The 27,379-nt window shown below is 54.4% G+C and overlaps 1 protein-coding gene across 2 annotated transcripts; it reads right to left on the bottom strand.

The window, feature by feature from the left end:
• Positions 1–717: 717 nt before the first annotated feature.
• ZNF385A (zinc finger protein 385A) lies at positions 718–23,580 on the bottom strand. Of its 2 annotated transcripts, none has more exons than XM_032291789.1 (8): positions 23,478–23,580; positions 16,775–16,911; positions 7,966–8,076; positions 6,096–6,258; positions 3,036–3,278; positions 2,497–2,666; positions 2,205–2,300; positions 718–2,060 (listed from the first exon to the last, which is right to left on the bottom strand). In XM_032291789.1, exons 1-8 carry the CDS (start codon positions 23,485–23,487, stop codon positions 1,830–1,832), a joined length of 1,161 nt encoding a protein of 386 aa, XP_032147680.1. In that variant the 5' UTR covers positions 23,488–23,580; the 3' UTR covers positions 718–1,829. The 2 variants fall into 2 exon arrangements, with proteins under 2 accessions (XP_032147680.1, XP_032147688.1); XM_032291797.1 differs by lacking the exon at positions 23,478–23,580 and adding an exon at positions 18,010–18,124.
• Between the last annotated feature and the right edge of the window lie 3,799 nt (positions 23,581–27,379).

The raw sequence follows: 27,379 nt of genomic DNA, 5'->3' as shown, positions 1-27,379 counted from the left end.
CCACACACCATTCGAGAGACAGCCGAGCAGTATCCCCCTGTCCCACAGACCATTTAGGGGCCCGCTGAGAAGGTGTTCTAGTATATCTGTAAAAGGCACAGTCCCAGTTCTTCAGTCTTGGATACATGGGATCTCAATGAACCTGTAAAAGACTCAAGTCTCCTCATTTTGAAGCCTGCGACACTGAGGTCCAGAGAGGGAAAGGTCTAATTCAACGTCACTATTTATGTGGAGCCAGAGCCTAGAGCGCAGATCCCGTCTCTGCCATTTCTTCCTGTGCCTTGAGTCTCGCTGGCGTGGGTTTCCCACCAGACGCACAAAAGCCTGGATTCTTTCCTTTGTCTGAGACTGAGTCTTAGACCCATCTGCGTGGAATCTCGAGATACACCACAGGGCGGCTTAGCCTCGGGGAGACTCCTTTTCCGGGTCGTTAGCGCCGCCTTGTGGAGTTGCGGCAAATTCTCAACAGCTGCCGTTGCAGTCCCAGACCTGGACTCGAAATGATCCCCCAGGCCAAGTTTACCCGAGCTGGACGAGAATGGGGGTGGGTGGGATGGGGAGTCTCTGCTCACTTTGCACAAGCCTCATGTCTTGCCTTCCTCCACCCCCGATTTCCCTTTCCCTTCTCCTTCGCTCCCTTTCCTCTCTCTGCGCTGGTCCCATACAGATACATTTCCCGATAGAATTGCTCCCAAAACAGCGGGCAAAGACAGAGTCTGCGGAGGGCAGAACGAATTCAGACTTTATTGTCAGGGAGAGAAAAAAGGGCAGGACCGTGGGTGGGGGGCCGGGGTTGCTACATTGTCAAGCAGAAAGAGTTGATGGGAAGGGGAAGACCAGTGTTGGCCGGACCCCTCCCGGGTCGGCGGCTGAAGGGCTGACGATACGGAAACCACGGAGGAGGGGGGGAGTGTCACGCCCCCGCCCGATTTGTGCAGTGGAGGTGACTGGTGGGAGGGGACAGCCATGAGGTCTAGGAACTGGGATGGGGAGGCTACAGACTGGGCGAATCCTGCGGAAAGGGGAGGGGCGGGGGCGAGGATTCTATTGCTTTTTGCTCACAGTTTTGCGGAAGGCGAGGCGGGGGTGGGCTTGGACTGGACACCCCTTGCCCCCCTCGGTACCCCTTGGGCGATGGGTGCTGGTGAAAAGAATGGAACCCGGACTAGGAAGGAAGAAGGCGAGGGAAAGGTCTATGGTGGCATCTCCTTGGTCCCACCCAAGTGCCGGAGATGCCCCCAAGTGCTGCTCCCTGCGATGGGCCCGGCTAGACCTGGGGCTGGGGCAAGGCGCGGGGCGGGCACAGTGAGGTTGCAGGCGGTAAAACCAAAGTGCTTATGAGGGACCCAGGATCCCGCCTGCTCCCCTCCCCCTACGGAGGACGGGGGTGTTCACGGAAGCGCTTCAGTTTGGGGTAGGGGGCCGGAGTCCCAGAGTCCGCTTATTGCCAAGAAAATCCATTTCTGCACCCCCGGACCCCCACCATGGCTTGTGAACCCCGTTTTGTGCTAGGTTTGGGGGAGAAGGGCTGGATGGACATGGCTTTTGGGAGGGGGGGTGTCTCCAAGGGGGCTCGGGGGTGAGACGGCCCCCCCTTTTCTAGGGGAGAGGGAAAGGCAGGGGGCGGGGTTCCCTGAGATCTGGGGTGTTCCCCCCCTTCTGAAGCCCCCCTCCCCCGCTACCCTCCCCTTTCCTGGAACCCCGTACCTCGGGGTGGGGGGAAGGAGAGATCATTTAGGGAGTGCCGGGAGGAGGGGCGGGCTGGGAGCCCGGAGGCCTGGGTCCCGGCTGGAGGTGGGGAGTTGAATAGGAGGGGTTCGGGGTTGAGGTCAGTAGGGGGAGAAGAGGATGGGTCCGTGCGCAGTTCGGATGGGTCCAGGGGCCGGGTGAAGCAGAGGGTGCGTGATCGGCGGTCCCTGGAGAAGAGGTGCGGCTGGAGCCGGGCGCAGGGACAGCGGCGAGCCTGCTGCCGCTGCCATCACTGCAGCCACCGCCAGGGGGCTGGGGAGCAGGCCGCCCGCCAGGGACTTGGGCAGCTCCTTGGAGAAAGTCAGCGTGCCCTGAAGCGGGGCGAAAGATGGAGGAAGAAAGAGAAGTCACCCTGCGGTCTTGCAAACCCCACCTCTCCAGGGCTAAGCCCGCGTCCCTCTCTCTTCCCCACCCGCACCCTCCCACTGCCACATTCCCCAGCATCCAGGCCTCACCGCCAGCTCCCCGGCGCCCCTAGACTTCTTGTGACGGCTCAGTAGTGGGTTGGGCTTCCCGGCCACGCCGTCTCGGTGCCGCCGGCTGGAGATGTGCTGCGGGGGCCAGTGGGTAGGGGGCTGTGAGCTCCCCGAAAGGAGCAACAGCGAGGGGATATAATCAAGCTCCAAGTACCGGGCCCCTCCCCATCTGGCCCCCTGGGGAAAACCCTGAAGAATGCCCTTAAGTTCCTTGCTCTCCTTCCCCACTGGTGGAGAGTCCCAGAATTCCTGGGAAGGGCCTGAGACCCACCTGTTTCAGTTGGACCTCCGAGTTGACCTTGACATTGCAGATCTCACAGTGGAAAGTTCGGTCCTGGGCAGGAGCCTCTGGTTCCCCGGGGGTGGGAGGCCCCAGACGAGGGTAAGCTTTGATGGGCCCCAGCCCACTTCGGGCCTCCAGAATTGTCTTGTGCTTAGTACCTGGGGCCCACAGAGGGCAGGAGGTGAAGGGTGGAAGAAAAATTCTCCAGGCCTACTAGGCCTCAAATATGCACATTCCCAGTTACAAAATGAAGGGGAAAGGGGTTGGCACAGTCTGGGTTTTTTCCAAGCTCCTTGAGACCCTCCCATTAGGTGGATCAGGAGAGCATCACAGATAAAGGAGTAAGGTGGAGGGGGGCTGAGGAAGTACAGGGCTGAGGCACAGGGGAGATGCCTGGAGAAGGACGCAGGCAGACAAGCCGAAAGGTCTCAGATGGTCTCGGGATGTCGGGAGCCAGGGGCATTAAGATGTAGAGGCAGGGGTCGCCTGAGGACAGGGAAGTCTGGTGGGGGCAGGGGAGTCCATACCTTTGTTATGTGCCTCAAGCTGGGACAGGGAGTTCACAGCCACCTTGCACAGAGCACAGTAGAGCAGCCGCTTGGCTTTCTCCTCTTCTTCCTTGCTACCCCCAGGCAAGGCAGCTGGGGCTGGAGTCCCCCCTTCACCCTTGGTTACACCCTGACCAGTCTCCGGAATGCTGGGAGGGGATGGGGAGCCAGGCTGTTTCTCTGGGGATCCTGGGGCTGGCCCCAGTCCATTCTCCATGGAAACTGTTGTTGGGGAAGAAACATGGGGATCACCCTAGATGGCTCTTGGAGAAGACTCTTTATGTGGAAGAGACTCCCCCATTTCCTGGAAGGCAAGGGACCAGGAGTCCACACCCTGTTACAACATGCATGCGCTCATGCCCTGGTCCAGTGCCAGATGTGGTCCAGCTGCTGCAGGCTGGGTGTGAAACTCTAATGCTTGGCTCATTCTCCATTAGCTGTGAATGGCCAAAGGGTCCGGCCACACCAGCCTACCTTCAGGGTGAAGCTGACAGCCAGCCCAGTCAGGGGGAGAGGCATGGAACAAGGATATACCCCTCAGTGGCCTGCCAGTCAGTTTGGGCTTCCTGCCAGCACGGCCCCTTCCCAGAGTCCTGCCCAGCCCTAAGGAAGTACATGCAAGAGCCCTAGGAAGGGGCAGAGGCAGGGTGAGGGAAGGTCTGGAGAGATAAACCCAGGCATGGCAAAAGGGAAATAGAAACAGCAGAACCGGAGAGGGAAGAAACAGGGATGCAGGCTGCTCTATAATTCATGGCTCGATTAAAGATGCACAGGCCCTAGGCCTCAGTGCTGGGCTCTGGCCTCTGTACAGGGGAAACTCTAGCGCTCCCATTCTTGCTCCAGCAGCCGATCCAGTTTCCGGGTCATGGCGAGGCTGGCAGTGGGGGTGGGGAGCTTGTGGGAGGGGAACTCCTCACCCCTGCAGGTACCCATTTGCTTGTGCACACTATGTCCTTCTCCTTATTTCTCTTACTCATTTCTGACATTCTTCACCTCCATCCCAATCCAGACAGCACATCCGCATCTCAGTCTGGACAGGACTTCATGGTTTATAAAGCAGGGCAGGTAAATAGTTATTCTGCCTATATCCCCAGAGATACTGTAGGAACTAAATTAGATAATATGTGAAAAGCACTTAGAATCATGCTATTCAATCCGGGTGCAGTGGCTCACACTTGTAATCCCAGCACTTTGGGAGGCTGAGTCAGGCAGATCATGAGGTCAGGAGTTGGAGACCAGCCTGGCCAATATGGTGAAACCCTGTCTCTACTAAAAATACAAAATTAGCTGGGTTTGGTGGTGTGCGACTGTAGTGCCAGCTACTCAGGAGGCTGAGGCAGAAGAATCTCTTGAATCCGGGAGGCAGAGGTTGCAGTGAGCCAAGATTGGTCCACGGCACTCCAGCCTAGGCGACAGAGCAAGACTCTGTCTCAAAAAAACAGTGCTGTTCAAGAAATGTTAGGTATCACCATCATTATCCTCATCATCATCATCTCCATGTTACAGAGATGTTAACAAACTAGCCGGGTGCAGTGGTTCAAGCCTGTAATCCCAGCACTTTGGGAGGCCGAGGCGGGTGGATCACGAGGTCAAGAGATCGAGACCATCCTGGTCAACATGGTGAAACCCCGTCTCTACTAAAAATACAAAAAATTAGCTGGGCATGGTGGCGCGTGCCTGTAATCCCAGCTACTCAGGAGGCTGAGGCAGGAGAATTGCCTGAACCCAGGAGGCGGAGGTTGCGGTGAGCCGAGATCGCGCCATTGCACTCCAGCCTGGGTAACAAGAGTGAAACTCCATCTCAAAAAAAAAAAAAAAAAAAAAAAAAACTAACCCCGGATGATCGGGCTAAGAAGCAGCCAGAGTACAATAGAACTCAGCTTCCTGTGGTCGGCCGCAGTGGCTCACACCTGTAGTCCTAGTGCTTTTGGAGGCTGAAGTGGGCGGATCACTTGAGGTCAGGAGTTTGAGACCAGCCTGGGAAACATGGTGAAACCCTTTCCATATTAAAAATGCAAAAATTACCCAAGCATGGTGGCAAGTGCCTGTAATCCCAGCTACTTGGGAGACTGAGGCAGGAGAATCACTTGAACCCAGGAGGCAGAGGTTGCAGTGAGCTGAGATCGCGCCACTGCACTCCAGCCTGGGCAACAGAGTGAGACTCCATCTCAAAAAACAAAAAACAGAACTCAGTTCCCCCATCTGCCCACTCACTCTTGTCTGTGCATCCCTGAGGGGTGTGTGTGTGTGTGTGTGTAGAGAATGGGGGCCTAGTTTCCAAGCTGGTAGTACAGATGTTATTTCTCATTCTTCTTAGGGTGGGGCAGGAAGGACAGACAAGGATAAGGATGGAGATGTTAGGTCTGTCTGGAATTGGCCATGATTGACATCTGATGTGGTAATCCCAGGATTCGGGTGGCTCCTATCTTCCTGCCTCGATATTCCTGCTTTCCAGTTTCTTGGCTGGAAATATGGCTTAGGATGGTCACCAGCCATGAGGAAAAAAGAATCTTGTAAACTTGGAAAAGACCTCAAAGATCCTAGTCTCACTCCCCTATTTCCCAGAAAAAATACTTACTAGGGAGGTCAAAAGGTCTACTACCCAAGATCATCCAGGGAATTTCCCGGTTTCTTGCACTCGTTGTCTTCCCTGAGAGGAATCCCAGTAGGGCAGGAACTCAGATATTCTGATTTCCTCCTCTGCCCCTCTCCCCAAGATGAAAAGGCCTCTCTCTGGATTTGACGGTTCTCTTTTCCTTGGGGATGTTTGCCAGGTGGCCTCACCCTAGCCCCCTCTGAGTCACAGTGCTGTGGGGAGGACAGACAGTGGGGACTCTGTTGAGAGGAGCTGTGGTGGGGGTGAGGATGACAGGATGGAAATTTGACATCACTGTGCTTGGCTCCAGGACTCACCTTGGGTGGGGGTGGAGGTATAGGGACCGAAGGAGAGAGAGATGGAAGCAGAGGAGAGTTCTGGGAAACGGGGAGAGGACAGAGGAGCCTGAGGTGAGCTGAAGAACATGGGGGGTTCAGACACACCTGGACGGGGTGCTACACCATCTCCATTTGTCGGGGTGCTGCCTGGGGGAGCTGGGTCTCCAGGTTCCCGGACGCCAGGCTCCCTGCCTCTGGTCTTGGCAGCCTCAATGCCTTTGACTCGTCGGGCGTGGCGATTACCCTTGTAGTGCGCCTCAGCCTGGCTCTTTAGGGATGGAGGAAGAAAATGGAAACTGAGATCACCTTTCATCTGACCGATCTCCCCACAGGGCTCCCTCAAGTCCCGGGGTGATCTCAGCAGGCTGCAGTGAATTTTTCCGTACACCAATGAGATGTAAAGCCCCATGCTAATAAGTCCTGGTTATTCCTGGGGAGCAGACTAGCTTCTCAAGCTTGAATCCCTGGGAACCTAGGTCCCTACCTAGCCCAGACTCCACCCTGCCACCACGCCCAGGGCCTGGCTGCTGACTCAGACTCCCACCTAGTCCTGGTGTGGCGAGAGGGGGCCACAATCCTTCGGAAGAGTTATTAGTCGGGAGAGGCCTAGCAATCCAGTCCACCAGCATCCTGTTAGACCCCAAGGCTTATGCGCCCGAGTCCTCTGCCCCTAGGATCCAGCCTTGGCTGCTTTCCCCTGAGGCTGGACGTCCCAGGATCTCTGATGTCTGGGCTCTGTCCTGACTACTCCCCCTGAGTCTCATTTTCCCTGAAGTCTCTGTGGACACCCTGGAGGACCCTGGCCCCAAGCCCAGCTCTGGGGACAGAGACAGCAGTGGAGTCAGCTGTCAAAACAGAGCCACTTGATGGGGGAGGGTAGGGCAGGGCAAAAAGAGGGAAAGGCTATCCGCTATTGGCTCCCTGCCCTTCCAGTCTTCCACTGTCCACCAGTGAGCGAAGCCAGGGTTGATAGGCAGGTTGCCTGGGGTCCGAGCAGAAGGGGAGGCCTAATGCTGGGTTAGTCCTGGCTTCTCCTCTCCACCCTGCTCCACTCCCATGTATACCCCCGCTAAGAATGTACAATCCTGGAGGCACAGGGTCACCCAGACAAGGGCAGAAATAAAAGGTGTGGACAGGCAGGAAAATAAGATTGACAGCCCAGAGGTAGGGTAGTGGCGTGCAGAGCCCAGCAGCATGGAGAGTGTGTGTGCGTGTGTGTCTCTGCGTACTGGGTAGAGAAACAGAACATGCTTTTATTTTCCCCTACTCAGCAGAATGAGGCTCTGCTGTTTTTCTCCAAAAGCTCTCAGAGCCTGCACCCCACAAAGTCCCCTCTAGACCCACACACAGTCCACAGAGTCCCACTGGAGCCTCAGAGGGAGGAAATCTGGGAGGCTGGACATCTAGGTTCTGGGTTTGGGGTAGCTTCTCCCCAGGGGAAGGTCTCATGGGATAAGAGTAGGGGCCAGGTCTTGTGTGTGATTTGGAGGGAGGAGAGTGGAAATGGGGCGGAGAGAGAAGGAAGGCAGAAGGTTAGAGGGAAGTGGGTGGGCCAGGGGAGGAGTTTAGCAGAGGCCAAAAAGGACAGAGGCTCTGTGGGGCAGCCAATGACCTAATTAAGCCCCGTGCCCAAGGACCAGTGGGCCAGAGGCCACACTCCTGCTCAGATACTGATGGCCACCTATGTTCCAAGAAGCTCTGAACCAGGGATGCCCAAGTCTCAAGGGAGGGAGGGGTCAATTTTAGAGGACTGATCTACTTCATGTCAAAATACACAACTTCTTGTCCCTCTCTAGTGCCTTCCACAAGCCCCTGCCCCTCCTCCGGTATCCCCATTCCCTGCTCTTTGTCTAATATCCCCTTAATCCCTGACCCTCACCCAGAGGAAGCCCTCTTACCCAGACCCTGCCCTCCCTCAGTGTCCCCTGCGGCCCCTGCCCCACCCACTGGGTAGATGAACAGCTTGACTTCTTACCTGAGAATTGAAGCGGATTTGACAGACATTACAGGAAATGACGGGCCGCTTGGTCTTGAGCAAGGGTCCCCCAAAAGTGTGGGAGAGCACAGCCTTCTGTACAGGGTCCATCTGTGGAGGCAGGCTGGGGTGAGCCGGGACCCCAGCACAAGCTCATGTCCATCATTCCCCCAGTGGCAGTGCCTGTGTTGAACCAAGGTCCTCAGACCCCTTCTATCCCTTAAGATGCCTGAGGGCTCTGAGCTTCAGTACTCTGATTCTCTCTTAGCCCAATCTTCATAGCCCCGAAAGGGACCTGATCAATAACTGGCCCAATGTCCCATTTTACAGAAGGCAGAAGTGGTTTGCCCAAGGTCACACCATGAGTTAATAGCACATCTGGTATCTGAACCTGGACTTGGTCCATCGTACCGTGAACATCCAACTCTGGCGCCTTGACTTATCTCCTGCAGTGAAGCCAGTCCACCAGCAGCCTCTGACATCATGTCTCAAAGCACCCTAGATCCCAGGGCCTTCAGCAGAAGCTTCTGAACCCTTTGGGCGTCCACTCTGGGGTAGGACTATCTGCCAAGCCCAGCCTCTGGCCCCAGGAGACAGATGTTCCCAGCCTCCCATCTCTGGGCCCCAGGTCACCCTAACGCACTCACTCTCTGGACCTCTTAAAGACAGCAACTTCTACAGTGAGTAAAAGAATTCAGGACAGAGTAGGGGCTCTACCGAATCATGGGGACTAAGTTGGGGGACCTAAGCAGCTGGGCTGGCCCAAGGTAGCCCAGGGATCTTCTGAACCTTCTCTCCCTGATCAACAGGGTTTCTAGGGCAGAGCGGTGGGGCTGGGCGGGATTAGAGCCATCTCTGTCCCCACCCTGGGTCAGCAGATGTCTTTGCATTCTCCTGCCAAGAGTTCACATGAAGAAGGGAGAGGATGGGAGTTTCTCTGAGGCTTTCTGCTATCAGGGGATGAAACTAGGGACCCAGAGGCATGACGGCTGCCTCCCTGAACAGCTCTCCTCCCTATTGGCCTCTAGGCAGCCAGGGAGAGGCAAGTCTGGAATGCAGCTGAGACTGAAGATGCAGGAATGGCTGGGCTGTGTCCTAAGAATGGGACTGAATTAGGACTGAAACCTTATCTTCCAGGTGGAGGAATCAAGTGAAAAATAGTTGCTGGGGACTTGGGGTCCTTAGCTCCTCAGCCGAGCCCGTCTCTGTGACAGGTCTTTAGGGTTCCCAATGAGACACTGGTGAGAGAACAAGAAGTGGGGAAAGTGGTAAGAGTCTGGAAAGCCCTGCCGTCTGCAGTCTCCGTTGCCTCTCCCTAGTAGTCTCACTGGCTGGGTGGGGTTAATGTCAGGAAATGGGCTTTAGTGTCCCTGTTAACTGGATGGTGGCCTCATCTGCTCTGCTCCATTTGGGTAGTGCTGAAGTCAGGGGCCATGACTGGGTTCGGATAATTGGTCTGATCTTGTCAGACACTTGTCAATCTCTTGGCCTACTCTTGGTTGGAAAGAAACCCCTCTAAGGGGCTCACTTTTTATGTCCCATCAACTTCCCAGAAGCCCCAGTCAAATCCAAGGAAAAGCCAAACAGGAGAGCGGGTGTGTCTGTGTGTGTTAGGCAGGCTGTGATCAATCTGTGTGCATGGGTGGAGTGTGAATAAGTGTCATGTACTGTGTGTACATCATTTATATATCAACATTTCTGTGTCGGGGGCTTTGCTGACACCACGAATGGTCAGGTGGTGTAATCTTCAGCTGTGTGTTTATCTGTGTGAATAAATGATGTGTTTGGTAGAAAGAAAGACGGACCAGGTTGGAGACAGGCTTTAATCAGAAAGGGGAGACAGACTGCTGCTCTCAGCTCCCAGTCTCTAGGCCTCAGTCCTTCCTAATTAGAGACCCCCAACTCTGCTCCAGGGTACTCCTCAGCCCTGGGCTTCCTCACATGCTGGGCGGGGAATGGGAATTCAAACAGAAACCCAACCTGGGCCAGGAAACCCAAGTCGGATGAAAACAGTAGGGAGAGAGGAGTGGGATGGAAAGGGGAGAGCAGAGTCTCCTGGTTCCATCTGCGCTCCGCCCCATCATGCCAGCCTGCTCTCCAGAGGGGCTGAGGACCCAGTACTCCGAGGATGACTTGTGGACTGGCCATCCCAACATCGATACCCTGAGAATGGTTCCTGCCCTACCTGGGTCCTTCCTCCAGGGTGAGAACCTTAGTTCTTGTACAACCCCCTCCCCCGGTTTAAGTCCGTAAATAATACCGACTAGGAGCTGGGGTGGGGAATGGGGAAGAGGGCAGCAGTGGAGTCAGTGGGTGCTTCCTACCCTCCTTGAGGAGACAAGGCTGAAGGTGAGGACTCCTGGGCCCAATCCCTGCGCAGGTGGAATGTGAGCCACTGAAGTGCTGCTCCAGGCCAAGGTCAGGAGGCCCGGTGACCTAGATGAGGGCTCCCTGGGGAAGGGTGAAGCCCAGCACCTCCCAGAGCCCATCTCACTCCAGAGCCTCTTCTCTGGGATGCTGGCTTGGACACTGCCTGGAAAGGTCCACAAAACAGTCCCCTCCCACCTGCCCTCCAACAGTAGACATGAAGGGGAACCGCTCCCTGAAGCTGGGGCAAAATGAATCAGGAAGGGCAAGGGAATGGGAGGGGAAACCAGATCAGGAGCAGGAGTGCTATGAGTATATTTCCTTCCATTGCCCTTTATCTGATGAAACCCTCTGCCCCTTGTCTGACCACCCCACTTCCCCACCCACCAAAATTCAGATGAAAAGGGAAAGGTGGTGGAATCTCAGGGATGGGGAGACCTGAGGAAAGACTGAGATAGGAAAGAGAGGGAGCTAGCGGATGTCTAGTGAGCAGGTGGAAGCTGGTGGGGGAGGGACGCTGGGAAGGGGCCCAGGCTGGAAAGGAGGGATCTGATTAGTGTGGTTGGTATTGGAGGGCAGGTGTAGGACCTGACAGGAAGTCTGAAGATTTGGGGGACTCCAAGAATGTGGGAAGCAGAGGTGAGGGTATCCAGTATGGTGGCAGTAGTCGGGGGGCACCAGCTGGGATCCCGAGATTGGCTAGGGCCGCGCCGGTGTGGGGGATGGGCCGGACAACCCGAGGACCAGGCGGAGGGAAGAGGTGGCCAGCCCCGCAGGGGCGGGCGGGGACGGGGTGGGGGGGCGCTGCGGCAGCCGCGGGAGTCAGGGACAGAGGAGGGGCCGGGTGGCTTACCCTGCGAGACCCTGGGGGCCGCGGCTCCATGGCCCGGGGTGGCGGACCCGGGCTGGGGGGCCGAGCCTGGCCGGGCCGGGCAGGCCAGGGACGCGGCGCTCGTTGCCCGGGCGGCTCGGGGCTGTGCGGCCCGGCCGGCGGGGAGAAGGGGAGGCGGTGCTGGCCCGGGCCGGAGCCCGCCCCGGAGGCGGGGCCGAGGACGGGGGCGGGGACAGGGACTGGGAGCTGGAGAGGAATGAAAGGGGGCTAGGGCGGTAAGAGGGGGATGTCCATTATCCAGACACTCCCAGGAAAGACCTTGTTCTGGAGAGAAGGGGCCACTTGGCCCCGCAGCAGGGCCATTGACCAAATGACCTCGGTTACCTCCACTGGGGCTCCTTCTTGAGTCCAGGGTCCCCACCAATTCAAACATTTCTCCTTTCTCTTACCCATTCTGCCCCGACCTTCCCTAGCTCCGCTGCTGAGAGCCTGTCTTCAGAGTCCCCAGACGACCCTTCCCCAGCTTCCTCTGCCAACGGCAGCCCCTGTGCTGCTACCTTTTTACAAGTCACTTTCCTCCCTAGGGAGGAGAAACCGAGCCCACGTACCCAGGTGCCAGGCACTGCTGTCTCAGAGACTCCTCCAAATTGTGGAGCTGAGGGCACCCGGGGCAAAAGCGACCTCAGACTGGGGATGTGTCTAACTTCTTCCCACCTCCTACCCGCGCCCGCCACCTGCCGGACAGCCAGGCTCCCTGAGAGCCTACGCTTGGTGCACCTGCTGCCCTCTGGCGGTTCAGTGGGGGCAGCACTGGGGGACGAGCGGCTATAGGGGCAGCGGCCCACTCCCCGCGCCAGACACCTGGTTCCGTCTAGACAGGTCCTGGGATTCCCAGTCTTTCATCTCTAGGTCTCATCTTCTCCCATGCCACATAGGGCGGAGAGATTAGTGAATCTAGACAGAGGGTGGCTTTGGGAAACAGTAAGGGATGTCCAAGGGCAGAGGGAAGCAGTGGAGGGAGTGGGAGGAGAATGAGGGGAGACAGTAATTCCCGAAGAGGTCTTAGGAGTAGGAACTGCCCAAATAGGAGAGAGCGCTGGAGGTGCCAGTGCACTGGGAAGGAGAGACTCTGCCTTGAATAATAATATCACCACCACCATCTCATGTTGATGGAGCCCTTGGAATGTGCCAGCTTCTGTACTGAGCTCTTTGCATGGATTATCTAATTTAATCTTCACAACCACTATTTGAAGTAAGTACTATTATTATCTTCATTTTATAGATGAGGGAACTGAGGTTTAGAGAGGTTAAATAATTTGCCCAAGGTCATAAGCTAGTAAGTGGCTGAACTGGGATTTGAATTTAAACCTGGGCAGCCTGACTCCAAAGCCACGTACTTAACTGCTACACAGTTCTTCCAAAGGCCTGGCTGCAGCTTTTCTGCAGTCCTCATTCCCCTGCAGAATTTGACAGTATTGATGCAGCCTGCCACACTCTCTCCCTTGGCTTTTCCAACTCTACAGGAACGTATTTCCCTCCCCCCCCCCCCCCCCAGTGGCTCTTCCATTCCCTTTGCTGAAGCCTCCTCCTGTTCCCACTGCCTAATTCTGCATGTTCCTGACAGCTGAGGCCTTGACCATCCTATATTTCTCTCTCTGTTCCTCTCTTAAATAAAAATAATAGCAGTAGCATAATAATCATTGCAGCGAACACTGACTGAGCACTTACTTTGTGCTGGGCATTATGATTATGTAATATGATTCTCACAACCTTGTGAGCTGGTGTTGATATATCCCGTTCTTAGCCTGAACAACATGGCGAAACTCCGTCTCTACTAAAAATACAAAAATTGGCCAGGCGTGGTGGCTCCGGCCTGTAATCCCAGCACTTTGGGAGGCCAAGGTGAGCGGATCACAAGGTCAAGAGATCAAGACCATCCTGGCCAATATGGTGAAACCCCGTTTCTACTAAAAATATAAAACTTAGCTGAGCATAATGGCACGTTCCTGTAGTCTCAGCTCCTCAGGAGGATGAGGCAGGAGAATTGCTTGAACCCGGGAGGCGGAGGTTGCAGTGAGCCAAGATCGTGCCACTGCACTCCAGCCTGGTGACAGAATGAGACTCCATCACAAACAAAGAAACAAACCAAACAAAGCCCCACAAAAAGTAGCTGGGTGTGGTGGCGCACGCCTGTAATCCCAGCTATTTGGAAGGCTGGCGCAGGAGAATCGCTTGAACCCAGGAGGTGGAGGTTGCAGTGAGTGGAGATTGTGCCATTGCATTCCATCCTGTGTGACAGAGCAAGACTCTGCCTCAAAAAAATAAAAGAAAAAAACGATCCCATTCTACAGTTGGTAAAAGTGAGGTTCAGAATGATTAAGTAACTTGCCTAAGGTCACACAGCCAGTACTTTGGAACATTAATTTAAATCCTGCCAGTCAGACGGAGGATGCAGTCCAACACCCTGCTGAACTCTTCAAGCTTATCCATGCCCATCACTTTAAATACCTCTGCTAGAGGCAGTGGAGCCACGAACTCTGCAGGAGTTGAAACCCTGGATTATCCAATCGACTAAGTAGCTTTGTGACCTTGGACAAGTCACTTAACCGCTCTGGGTCTGTGTTTCGTCATCTATACAAAGGGACAATGATGGGGTTGCTGAGATCTCAGGTCAGGTGTAAGTCAGGTATTTAGATGGGGGAAGTATTCTCCCCATCTTATGACCTAGTCACATCCAATCTTGCACTTTCTCAAATGATTTGAACCCATTGCATCTGACTCCAAATAGAGTGATCTTTATACCAGAGCTGCTCCTCACCAAACTCCTCCCAAAGAACCCAAACACACGTTTGCATTGCACTTGGAAGTTTTCAGAGTGCTTTTTCATATCTCAGCCATTGAAGAAACCTTGTTCATACTGTTTACTTCAGTAAATAGCTATTCTTGTTCATGCTATTTACTTCAGTCTGGAATGTTCTCTAAGGCTACTTGAAAAATTTTGCCAGTAATTCTTCAAAGGCCAAATCATATGTCACCTGCTCCAGGTTAAACCCCCTTTTCCCCTGCTCTCTGTTGTTCTGCCTAACTCTGGTTGGTCCCTTAGGCACCACCACACCCAGGAAGTCTTTCTTGACACTCGGGCATCCATGCAAGTGAAATGCCTCTGACACAGCTCTTCTCACACTGTACAGGGTAACTGTTAAGTTGTTATCCTTCCTACTAAACTATGAGCTCCCCAAGTGTGGTAACTGAGTCCTGTGTCTCTGACACCAGGCACAGTACCCAACACACAGTAGGTGCTCAAAAATTTTTTTTCTTTTGTTAAATTGAATTTTTGTTAGGGTCTCAGTCACAATATTTATAACCTTCTCCCTGTTTTTCTATGTATTTGTCTATCTTTCTCCCCTGAATATAAGGTCCTTTAATATAGGGCTGTCTCTTATTTACTCTCATGTCTCCGTTGTGTCTAGAACAATGCCTTGCTTATAGTTAGCAATCAATTTTCTCATCTGTAAAATGAGGACAATAACAGCTACCCTACAGGGTTTCTTTAATGGTTAAGATATGAAAAAACACCGGGCGCGGTGGCTCAAGCCTGTAATCCCAGCACTTTGGGAGGCCGAGGCGGGTGGATCACGAGGTCAAGAGATCGAGACCATCCTGGTCAACATGGTGAAACCCCGTCTCTACTAAAAATACAAAACATTAGCTGGGCATGGTGGTGCGTGCCTGTAATCCCAGCTACTCAGGAGGCTGAGGCAGGAGAATTGCCTGAACCCAGAGGCGGAGGTTGCGGTGAGCCGAGATCGCGCCATTGCACGCCAGCCTGGGTAACGTGAGTGAAACTCCGTCTCAAAAAAAAAAAAAAAAAAAAAAAAAAAGGAAATGAAAAAACACTCTGGAAACCTCAAAGTGCAATGCAAATGTGCGTTTGGGTTCTTTGGGGGGAGTTTGAGGGGAGCAGCTCTGGTATAAAGATCACTCTATTTGGAGTCAGATGCAGTGGGTTCAGATCATACCTTAGGCACACACTGTGTCAACTAATATAGATCACTAAACCCTTCGGAGCCTTAGTCTTTGCTTTCTCGTTTGTTAAATGGAATAATAACGTCTGCCTTGTTGGGCTGTTGTGAAGATGAAATGAGATCGTATATAGAAACATCTGCTACAGTGCCTGGTGTGTAATCAATGCTCCATACATGTTTATGGCTAAATATGGTTTGATGCGGATTATTTAAGTTGAATAAGGCTGACTTCCCCCAAACCTTTAGCTCTAGCCCACCTTCCAGGCTTCAAATTCTAACTATCTATAGGACACTTTGGACTCAATGCACTACTGGTACACCAAATAACCATAGCCTTTTTAAAAAAAAAATATTATTATTGTTTAAACAAAACAAATAAACCTTTAGCTTTTGCACCACATGCTAGAGGGAATTCATCACCCTCACTGGAGACCAGCTTCCTCTTCCAACCCCCTGCTTCTCTCGGTGATTTCCATCCAGTCACAAAGGCCTGAATGCTGGAGTCATCCTTGACTCATGCCTTCACCCCCAAACACCAGTTGGTCACCATGACCCATCAATATTTCCTTGGAATCACCTCACCCATTCTCCCTTTCTCTCCACTCATACTGCCACTGCCACCAGCCCAGTCTGGTTCTTGAGGCTTCCCTTGGGCCTGCATTGCTAGGACAGCCTTCTAACCGGCCACCTTCCTCCAGCCTCTGTTTCTGTGCATCTACTTGCCCCACTCGCCTTCCTCAAACACTGCTCTTACCAAGTCACTCTCCTACTCAAGGTTAGACAGTGGTGGCCGGGTGCGGTGGCTCACGCCTGTAATCCCAGCACTTTGGGAGGCCGAGGCAGGCGTATCACCTGGGGTCAGGAGACCAGCCTGGCCAAGATGGCAAAACCCTGTTTCTACTAAAAATACAAAAATTAGCCTGGTGTGGTGGGACACACCTGTAATCCCAGCTACTTGGGAGGATGAGGCAGGAGAATTGCTCGAATCCGGGAGGCAGAGGTTGCAGTGAGCTGAGATTGCGCCACTGCACTTCAGCCTGGGCGACAGAGCAAGACTCCGTCTCATAAAACAAAACAAACAAACAAAAGTGCCTTCCTATTTCATATTGTATTAAATCTAGACCACCTTGCCGGTCCTCCCAGCCCTTTCATTGTTCCTACCCACCCAGTCGTGGACTCCAGAGAGGTGGAACTTACAAACAGGCGTGCTTATTTTCCTGCTTATTCTCTCTTTCTGGATTCAGCACCTACACCCCCTACCTCCCGACTGTTACTACCACCAATTTAAGTCTCGTTATTTCTCTCGGTGGTAGGACCATTCACTCTAGGGCTAAATGAGATAATTCATATAAAACACTTAGCAAAGTGCCTGGCCTGTAGCAAGATCTCAGCAAATATTAGCTATTATTATTGTTGTTAATAGTATACCAGGCGGCCCGCAATACTCAAAATTAACTAGAATGGAGGCAGATGGGGTCATAAGAGGAGATAAGGAATTAGAAACAGGAGAAGAGGGCAGAGGTGGGTCTGAGAGAGAAAGGTCGGGTCACAAGAGGATGCAGAAGCCAGGCAGGCTGCTACTTACGGTGCTGTAGTTGCTGAAGAGGCCAAGGGTAGGGGCCGGCTCGAGCGGGAAGGGCAGGATCTGCTTGAGGTCCAGTGGGGGCTGCATGATGGGGGGCTGCCGTAGCAGAGGCAGGGGCCCCGCCCGGCTCAGGCTGCCTGAAAGGCAGAGAAAACATTCTGTGGGGTACGAAGGTTAAAGCTTGGGAACCCCACCCAAGCCTGCCAGTCCCGCTCCCTAGCGGGGGCCCTCACACTCAGAAGTGTGACCCCCAGTGCACACAGTGTACACACTTCCCCTGCTGGCTCCAGAGCAATGGAGCACAGTGCCCTGTGGGCCTGGCGGAGGAGGGTGCAGACCGGTCCTTCCCTGCTGGGTGGTTTTCACTTCCCCCTTTTCCAGCCTCCCTCCCCCAAAGCTTTTAGGCACTTTACAGACCCAGAAAGAGCCCAGACCTTTTCTGCAGGCTGCCTGCTGAACCAGCGGGACTCCCAGCCTCAAGCCCCCGGCCACCCTCTTTCTCTGGTTTTGCTTTCCCCCAGGGGATTCTAAAGCTCAGTATCACCCCGGGAAGAAGAGAGTCAAGTGGGTGACGATTCATCCCATTGACCAGAGGGGGATACTGAGACTTAGATTAGGAGAGGGCTGCTGAATCTCAGACTCCCTAGAATTATGACTTTGCTATAATGATAATTCCTAATTAACTATGGACACTGGTGGGGGTAGGGAGCGGGCTGGGTGGCTTTTGCTCTGGGAGATGAACAGGCCATTCTCAGAGCCCCTTCTCCTAACCTTCCTCAGTCTTCCCCCGCGCCCCGGAGTGCTCAGCACCAGGTCCAGTTCTGCAGGAGGAACCTCGACCTGGCCTCTGGGAGGGGAATGCCTGGGTCTGACCCCAAGGGGAAATGAAAGTCCAGGCCAAGCATTCAACTACCCTGCCCTGAAACCTCCTCCTCCTCCTCTCAGAGTCATGGGAGGAACTCCACCAGACTCCAGAGGGGCAGCCCAAAGGTCCTCAGAGCCCTTCTGGGCTTCCACTGTCCCAGCTCCCTTCTGTGACCCTGCTGTACACCAGTTGGGGAGTTCGGGCTGCCCTTCACTGCTTCAGTAACCCCCTGACAGCAACAGGGGTTCCCAGGAACAAAGGCAAACCGAGGAGGCTGCACGCTTGGCCCTGTCCTCTCTTGACCTTACTGGGGCAGAAGGTCCCCAGGATCCCTTCCTGTTCCCTCCTTAGAGCCCACCCCCTTTCATACCTTTGGTTTCTGGTGCCTGCTGCCCCCAGGCAGTGGCCTGGCCCTGGCCCCCCAGGGGCCTGGGCCTGACGGTGTCCCCTTCCCTCGGTTCTGCCCTCTGCCCCCTCCCTTGCCAGCCCCCTCCCCCTCAGCCCAGTCGGTAGAATCAGCCAATCAGAATCCTGGAAAAGTGGGGCAGAGGGGAGGGCAGGGGAGCAGGGATTAGGGGAATCTGAGGAGAGAGGGAGGGGGTGGGGAGGGTTCAGGCACAGCTGGGGGCAGGGAGCTGGTCCAGGAAGGTCTGGAGGGGTCTGTCTCTTCCACCCCATGCCAGGACTGGGTGGTCAGGGTGACTGAGACAGAGGGGGGTCAAGGTTACTGGGAGCTTGGGCTTCAGAATTCTCAGGGCTAAAGGAGAGGGTAAGATCCTTGGCTTTGACCCTAGCAGCTGGGGGTCTGTATGCTTTGTGTCTATTCCCTTCTCTGTCGCCTTCAAGGTTGGGATGGGGTGGAGAGAGGACACACACACACACACAGAGACAGAGAGATGGACAGATGAAAGCGAATGAGAGGATGGGAACGTGGTAGCAGCAGGAATAGGCGACTGAGGACGCGGACAGTGACACCGAGAGAGAAGAGGGTCGAGAGCAACGGAGAGATGTAAGAGAACGACATCAGACGTGCAAGCAGAGAGACACTGCTGAAAAGCTGGACACAGAGCTAGAGACTAGGATAGACAGGCCAAAAGACAGAGAACAGAGACAGCGAGAAAGATAAAAGAGAAGAGAGAGGGACAGCTTGACCATCTCCCCTTCCTGGCCTGTCCCCTCATGGCATCTCCCCTCTGTGCCCCACCCTCCCTTACTGCTTGTTACCCAAGGCCAGGGCAGCCTTAATGAGCCCCAGGCGGCATCAGGAATGGTGAGAGAAACCTGAGTGCTCCCAGAGTCCCCTGCACCCAGCATCCACCCCCAGCAGCTGGTCTTGGGCTGGCACTTGCCCTGCCCCAGAGCACCAGAGGCTGAAGCTTGGCTTGACCCTTTCCCTGGTTCTAGATTTCTCTAGGCTCCCACTCCTCAAAGCCATCTTAAGAGGAGACAGCAGAGTTCCAGAAAAAGCCACAGAAAAAAATCTGAGGAGCTACTATGTGGCAGTTAATGAATTCCAAGTATCATCACATTTAACCTCGGAAGTAGCTCAGTCTGTGAAGTGGCCACGAGTCAATGAAGTAGCTGATCATAGTTTTTCTACTTGATGTATGAGGAAATGCAGACTCCGAGACATTAGCAAATTTGGCTGATGTCACACAGCCTGTGAGTATCAGAGCTGATATATAGATCAGGATCTGTGGCGCTCTATAGCAAATTCTTCCTCTGCTACCTCACTCCCAAAGGGCTTGAATTTAACTGAAGCAGCGATCTGAGCACAGGCTTCCATCTTGTTCAAGGAGAGGAAGGGGAGAGCAAGTCCCATGCGCCTCCACAGATCAGAGTCCTCATTTTTCCTCTAGAGGAGGGATAGAGGAAAACAGGTAGCAGCCACTCAGTTATCTATGGCTGGCAACTCATCTCTGCCACAGACGTGAGCCCTGGGTGAGCAGGGCAGGGGAGGGGAGTGGGAGAGAGGGGTCACATGAGGGTACAGCGAGGGAAGGAAGCAGGGCCCCCAACTGGAGACAAACTGTCTCCTTCCCAGATTCCTGGGTCCACTCCATTCTGAGGTGGTGGGAGAGGCAGGTGGCAGCTTATGGGTCGGGTGGGCAGAAACAGGACCCTTGGTTTCAGGTAGCCCAGGGCCTCAGGCCCCTCCCCTTCTTTTTCTGAGACTAACAATAGTTGCCGCTTTTTGAGGCTTTACTGTAGGCCAGGCACTTTACACACACAGTCTCCTGGTAGACGGTCCCACCACTCACTAGCTGGGTGAGCAGCTGGGTTCTCTGACTCTCAGTCTCATTTCTCATCTGTCAAATGGAAACAGCAGTATTTGCCTCACCAAGTCGTTGAGAGGATTGAACAAATCCATGTAAAATGCTGGCATGTCACAGTGAGAACTCAATACATGTTTGCTGAATAAATGAATCCTCATCTTACAGATGATGACAATTGGCCCAGAAGGGGAGTTATTTGGCCAAGGTCACACAGTTAGTGAGGGATTTGAACCTGTCTGTCTGGTTCCAGAGACAGGGCTTTCAAGCGCTACACTTTTCTGGGTAGATCTGGGAAGGGAGGGGGGAAAAGGCAGGAATGTGGGAAAGGCTGGGGAGGCAGGCAGGAACTGAGTAGGAAAGGCAGGGCTTTTGACTTCTAGCTAGGTAAAATCTCCAGGCAGGTTTGGCGGAAGAGGTGGAGGGCAAATTGAAGTAAGTGTGTGTGTGTGTGTGTGTGTGTGTGTGTGTGTGTGTGTGTGTGAGTGATCCTGTCAGGCAAGGCAGGGAGGAGCTGGGGCCGGGCTGGGGCAGGCCACTCTGGAGGGAAGCTCATTAGCGTAATTACCTCCAGCAGATAGAGCCCCACCCAACTTCATGGGGAATTGCTAAATGCTTTATTAAAGAAGGCTCCCAACACACTTTAGAGGGGGTGAATTCCCAGACCCTTGGATAGAGGTCCATCTGTCCATTTCCACACCCTACTTAGCCCTAGGCGCTTTGATCCTACTCAAGTTTCCCTGTCAGCACTAACACATAACCAGGCCACATCTGGCTTCCTCTATCCCACAGAAGTCTGGTCTTGTCCTTTCCCTCTTCCCCAGAAATTTGGGCCAGGTCTGGAGCGCCAGCCCCTTGGTTATTTTAGGTGGGGCCCCATGCCTCAAGCCCTGTTGGTAAAGAATGCTTAGGGAGTGGCTGCATCTGGGTGGGAATAGGAGCCTGGAAAGGTGTTAGCATAGCATTGGTTGGAAGACTGGGCCAGAATGAGATGAAGATCAGAGAGAGATATTGTGGTTAGGGTGGCAAGTAGTTAGGGCCCAACGTGGTAAAAAGCACAGGGTCAGTACTGGGTTAAAATGGGAATTAGACTTGGGCCAGGGGAGAAACAGATCTCTTCTCTAATTCATCTCTTTTCCCTTCAGGCCTTTTGGCCTCATCTCCCTCCCTAGAAGTGCCTAAAATTGAGGGCAGGGGTGAGGGGAAAGCTTTGAACCCCTGGGTCTTTTTCACCAAGTTCCATGTAGGTGTCCCCTCCTGCCTCAATTCCCCCATCTTGGCAGGAGGCAGGCTGAGGACTGGCGAGGCTTTGAAGTCAGAGATGAAAAAGACAAGGGGGTGATTATGAACAACTACTCAAAACACCATCCCTAATAACCCCAGGGTGGATGTGGGTGGAGACTGGGCCGAGAGGGAGGAGTTGACTGGGAAAGAGACAGCAGGGAGGCCCCTAGGAAATCTTTCCCAACTTGATTGGAAAGGGCCTCCTTCAATGCGTCCCTACCCTTACAGCACCAGGGGACTCAGTTGGAAAGGATGGTACAGAAAGGCTCAGAACAGGGAAACTGAGCCCAGACCTGCCCTCTTAAACCTGGGGCCCAGACTCTAGATCTTAAGCAGGCTGACTGGGTGTCACATGCTGAGCAGGGAGGTTTTAGGGTCCCTCCAGGGCTACCCTGCAGACAGATTCAGAGGACCTAAGCGTTCAGAACTGAAAACCTTTGTAGGGTCCCTGACAGTGGGGCCTGAGCCCTGGTTGGCAGCTTCCTCCCTCTCTCCTTCCTTCCTCAAAGAGGCCTAAGGTGTGTGTGGGCTTTGCCAGACTTCCCGCCGTCTGTGGGCTTGGCATAAAGAGGGAATTAATCACAGTGTCCTCCAGGAGGATGTGAGGGTCCCACTGGTGGCTGTGGTCCAATTTCAGAGAATGTGGACCCAGGAATTATTCCTGTGGCTGGGGTCTTGGTCAGGCTCCAGCAAGCAAGTCCACGTGTCCTCTTCAGGGCCTGCTGACCAGAGAAAGCACGGCTTATGCCAGCCTATTCTGGAGAAGCACAATGCTGCCTCTGAGGCTGGGCCCAGGGTGGAGCCAGGGTGCAGGAATCACTCAGGTTGGAGGAATGTGGATCCTGTGCTCTGGGGGGCTGAGTGCAATGTGCGTTGGTGGGGGTCAGTCTAGCATGGGGGTGGTATTCACAGAAAGGTGGGTAATACCTTCCTCTGCTAGAGATACTCTTGAGAAGGAGGCAGGCAACCAGCCATTCATGCCTTCATTCAGTCATCCACTCAATGGATAGGTGGAGTACCAGGTGGAGAGGGGTGAGACATACAGCAGAGAGAGACTGAGGACACACAGGAGGAGGAGAGAAAAAGAGATGGAGGAAGGGCAGAAGGACAATAGGTAGTGAATAGGCGGTTAAATGAAAGAAGGAAAGAAAGGAAGACAAATAGCAGAGGGACTCAGAAGAGGGAAGAGCGCAGGAGCCAGTCAAGCCCTGCGGGTACCAGCGTGGAGCCAGGTGTCCTCAGTCGGGGGCAGGGAGACCACAGGTGTCTGGGCCTGGTTGGGGGGCTCCTACCATAAACAGATCCCAGAAACCGGCCTAGCCAGGGTGGAGGGCAGAGGTCAGAGCAGGCCTGTGGACTATTGCGGAGGCAGGGTGGAGGGCAGGGGCCTGCAACCGGAGCTGATGCCGAGTCCACAGCACAGCTAGGCCCTTTCCTCCCCCACCCCTGGGGCTCCCTTCCTGATGTAGGTCATGAGGATGGGGTGGCTGTGGCTGACGGGCTGTCAGAGCCCAGCGGGAGTTCCCATCCCCCATCCTTCCCCTCTCCATTGCCCCTCCCTCTCCTGGTGCCCCCGGCCCAGGGCAGGGGTGGAGGGGAAGAAGGAAGACAGGAAGGAGGGACTCAGGCAGCAAGAGCAGGGAGAGAGAGGGGCAGGTCCCGGCGTGTTGGGGCAGGATGGCTGTGGAGACAGGATCTGAGCCGCAGGAGCCCTGGATGGACAGTTTCCCACCCCCTCTTCTCCCCAGCCCTCTTATCTCCGGCCCTCAGTTCCCACCTCCCACCACACTCACCTCGAAGCTACACCCACCATCTTCTCCTTCCACCCCCCACTTCCTCCTTTCCCCCTTATCCTGGGCCCAGAAGGATGCCGGAGTGTCTGAGCTAAGGGTAGGGGAAGACGCTGGGGCGGGAGATGGGTCAGAACCTTTCCCCCAACTCCTCCAGGCCAGGACCGGCCCCCTCCCCCAGCCTCTCGTAGACTGGCATATAATATTCATGAGCCTCATGAATACGCAATGTTCTAATTATGGGGCAGGGGTCTCACTCCGCTCTGCCTCCCGCTTTACCACTCCCTGGATTCCTCCGAGCAGCCGCAGCCTGGGGAAGAGGGGAAGAGGGGAAGAGGGGACCCCAGATGTGGAGCCAGATGAAGGGGGAGGGGGAACCGGTCGCTGACGGGCGGCCGCAGTCACCGCGGTGCCGGGAGATGGGGGGGCGGTGGGTGACCCACAGAGAGGAACCCAGGAGCCGGGAGCCTGGAGTCGCAGAGACCACTCACCGAGGATCATGCTGGGGACCCAGGCGCCCGGGGTTCCGCGTCGCTCTGTCCCGGGGGCCGTTCTGGCCGGGCTGGGGGTACGGGGGGAGGAGCCGGGGAGGAGCGGAGGCCGGCCGAGGCGGAGCGGGGGCGGGGCCCGCAGCAGGTGAAGACGGGAGGAGGGGACCCGGGCACTCAGGGCTCCGCGAGGGGGCGTCCTGGCCCCTCAGGCTTCCTCCCGCCCTCTTCTCGCTGCCTGCGGGCCTCCAGGGTTTACTGTGTCACTGCGGCCAGGGCTGGGGGAACAGGACGTCTAGAAGACGGTGTGAGGTGATGGACAAAGCTGGAAACTAGGATGCCTGGGTTCCCGGGAAGGGCTGAGTCTGAGGGCGGGAAGTCTGGTTCTGGGCTGCTGTGGGCTGGAAGGGGGGTGGGGGGAGGGGGCGGGGGTGCCTAAGTACTCTGGGAGGCGATGGGACTTGGGTTGGGTGGGACACCTAGGTTGGTTCCCTCCAGAGTGATGGGCTGAGCAGGGGGCAGGGCAAGTGCAGCAGAAATCGTTTGGGTCCCAGTTTGTTGTTCTGGCTTTGGAGCAGGATGCCTGAGCGCTGGGCCTCTGAGGTGAAATGGATGTTGAAGATGCATCCCAGGTTGAGTTCTGGCTGGGGTCTGAATGCCTGGGTCCTCAGGGACGGTCTCAGCGGAGAGACTGCAATCAGTGGACCTGGGGAGGTGGAAATGGAAGCTTGTAACCGAGATCATTTCCCAGGAAACTGGGAGATGACAGAAGATCCAGAACTGAGGCATCTTGTAGAGATGACCTGGATCTGGGTGGGGTGCGACGGGGGAGCATCTATCCGGGGCCTAAATCCAGGCATTGCCCACTAAGGCGAGCTTCCATTGAGGAGGACTGATGCAGGGGGGGGACACGTTTGGTGAAGTGGAGGGGAAGACGGAGGGTAGGGCAAAATGTATGAGCTGGGGAGAATGTCAGGAGGGAGAGGAAGCACAGGCCACTGGGAGGCATTCTTAAGGGACCCCTGTACAGGGCTGGATTCTGGGAGACTGCAGATGTCTGGGGAAGATGGAGCCTGGACCTGTCTGTACCTGCCTCAAGAGGGAGGGCGGCAGGCGGATTTCCCAGAATGCCACACAGCCAGCTTCAGGCCAACCCCAACCAGAGGAAAAGTGGGTGGGAACTGGAACGTTTGGAGTTTAGGGAGGTAGAAGCCGAGGGGAAGTCGGTGAAAGGGTGGTGGGACTGAAGTTTTGGAAGGGCTTAGGAAGGGCAAAGAGACCGACATTCCTGGGTTCTGGAGGGAAATTGGGACTGAATCATCAATTAAGGTGCAGGAAGTTTGAGTTTCTGTTTCTGGGCTCCAGCAATCTCTTGCCCTTACCCCAGTCATCTAGTTTGAAGAAGAGACCTGTTTCTGTACCTGCCAAGACACTCCAGCTCAAGGGCAAGAGAATGCTGGGAGTGCCAGTGCCTTAGGCTCTTTCTGATTCAGAGGGGCAGCGACCTCAGACACCAAGTCTGGCTTTGGGAGAGGATATAGGGTTCCTGGGTCCAGCAGCGGAGGTCCTGCTGCTCTGGGTTTGACCTACCACCATGCTGGTCAACTCCAGTACGAAAAAGCCTTGCTTCTCCTTAGACCCTGCACCTCCTTTCCTCTTCCTATTCTTTCTTCTCCTGGGTGGACTCAGAGACTAAACAAGAGTCATCATCAGGCATGGTCGATTGGTTTTAGAGCCCCCTCTGCCCTCAGCTGCTGTCCACCCCGCCACACTGCCCCAGGGACTCTGGGTTAGGAAGATCTCAGAAGAGGGGTTGCTTAAGCGTAGGAAGGGGAGGCAGCTGGCTAGAGGACGGGGTGACCTTGCAGGCAGCTGGGGTGGGGGGGAAGGTGTGTGGGGTGAATTCATTATTGATGAGCCCTGCACCCTGGGCTACTAATGAGCCCAGGCCGGCTGCTCTAATTGATGTCAAGAAACTTGAGACCCCCAGATCAGCTTCCCGCCTGCCAGCTGCCTCTCCTGAGCCCCTCCCCCTCCCTGCACCCCCAGCTGCTCTGTTCACTTCCTAAGGCCTCCTTTCCTTCTTCTTTTCATCTCCACCAACACAGACAAGGATAGGGCTCAGGCCTTCTAGCCCCCCTACCCTTAAGTTCCTCTGGATTATTCAAGTCTCAAAGTGGGAGGCACACTTCCTTCGGAGCGTTGGGAGATTTGGGAGATGAAACTTAGACCACGAGTCTGAGAATTACGGCTCAAGGAAAGAAAGGCTCACACTAGATTACATCTGTGGCATTTCTGAGCTCAAGGAATTCCTTCCTTATATTGTCCATCCATGGGTGAGAACTTGTCACTCTCTCAAAAGTACAGGCACTACACAGTGACACACCCATGACACCAGCCCAATTTTCACAGCCCACTTCCCCTCATTTTCTCCTCACAACCGTGGAAGACATTTTAGGTCTGGTCCCTGGAGTTTGGTTGCTTCTGCCCCTACCCCTCTCCCAAGAGGGAAACTCCTTTTTTTTTTTTTTTTTTGAGACAAGAGTCTCACTCTGTTGCCCAGGCTGGAGTGCAGTGGCGGGATCTCTGGTCACTGCAACCTCTACCTCCAGGGTTAAAGCGATTCTTGTGCCTTAGCTTCCCGAGTAGCTGGGACTACAGGCTTATGCCACGACATCCAGCTAATTTTTTGTATTTTCAGTAGAGACAGAATTTCACCATGTTGGCCAGGATGGTCTCAATCTCCCGACCTCGTGATCTACTGGCCTCAGTCTCCCAAAGTACTGGTATTACAGGCATGAGCCACCACGCCCGGCCCCTAAGGGAATTCCTTTTAATGTACCAAGTATGGGATCTCCTCCCTTTAGAATTTCTGGTGCCATGTTATGCCATGGCTGCCATTCTTAGAAACGCTAGGGGGTTCTTTGTCTCATCCTGTCGCTTCTACCCCATCAGTCCCTTTTCATTTATGGGTTCTGTGAAGACATTTCTGACTCAGAGCATTCTAAGAAGTCACAGATTGGAGTGTGGTCCAGGCTTGGTCTCCTAGGAGGGATGTTTTTAGGTGATGCAGGCCCTGCTAGGCAAGAGCCTGAGTTAGTGAGAATAGTCCTGGTGATGGGGGAAGAGGGTGAGGTGGACCTCATACCCTACCTTCCCAAATTTCCCATGAATTTGTGGCTATGCTGCCCTCTGGTGGCAGAATGTTAGTCTATCCTGACAGGGACATCTTTGTCTCCAACAACCCCATTCCTATCCCTCTTGCTGCACGTTAGGACAGGCCTTGAGGAGAAAAGAGGACCCGAGGACTCAGAGGGGGTCCCTGACTTTGCGTGATTCATCTTCAAAGATCTGAACCCTGTGGCATGTTGGTTAAGAATTCGGGCCTTCCCTGTCAGATAAGCTGCGTTTCACTCTGTTCTGTCACTCACTGTGTGACTTTGCACAAGTTATGTAACCTCTCTGGGTCTCAGTTTCTCTCTGTGTAAATGGGGTTAATATCCAACTTCACAGGACTGATAGAAATTAAATGTGATAATGTATGCAAACTAACACCCCTACCAGCATACAGTAGCAATGAAAACAAAGCAATACAAAACCATAACTGGACTTTCTTCTAATTTAGTTCCATGGCTTTTTCCTCTCATTTGATGATTCTGATTTAGGGAAGCCTGGTAAATGTTCTGAACCATCCTCCCCCACCTCCACCTTGGGCCTTCCCTTTGCATTCTTTTCAAATCCTCAAACCCAAAGAGAAGAGATTATTTTCCCTTCTCCCTTGGGAGTGTTGGAGACCGGATCTGATGGGGGGTGAGGGAGAGGCAGAGGAGTGAAGCCCTGCTTTCTCTCCTTCCATCATCTCCTTCACCTAAGAAGGGAACCCAGAACTAGTTTCACAGTTGCTG

The sequence above is a fragment of the Sapajus apella genome, unplaced genomic scaffold (genome assembly GCF_009761245.1).
Source record: "Sapajus apella isolate SASKATOON/1434 unplaced genomic scaffold, GSC_monkey_1.0 scaffold2, whole genome shotgun sequence".
In the NCBI taxonomy this organism is placed as follows: domain Eukaryota; kingdom Metazoa; phylum Chordata; class Mammalia; order Primates; family Cebidae; genus Sapajus; species Sapajus apella.
This window is presented reverse-complemented; position numbering and strand designations above follow the sequence as displayed.

Coding starts and splice junctions, on each gene's coding strand:
- ZNF385A (XM_032291789.1), bottom strand. Junction 2,667..3,035: donor GCTTGAGGCACATAACAAAG/GTATGGACTCCC, acceptor TGTGGGCCCCAG/GTACTAAGCACAAGACAATT. Junction 2,301..2,496: donor CGGAGGTCCAACTGAAACAG/GTGGGTCTCAGG, acceptor TGGCCCCCGCAG/CACATCTCCAGCCGGCGGCA.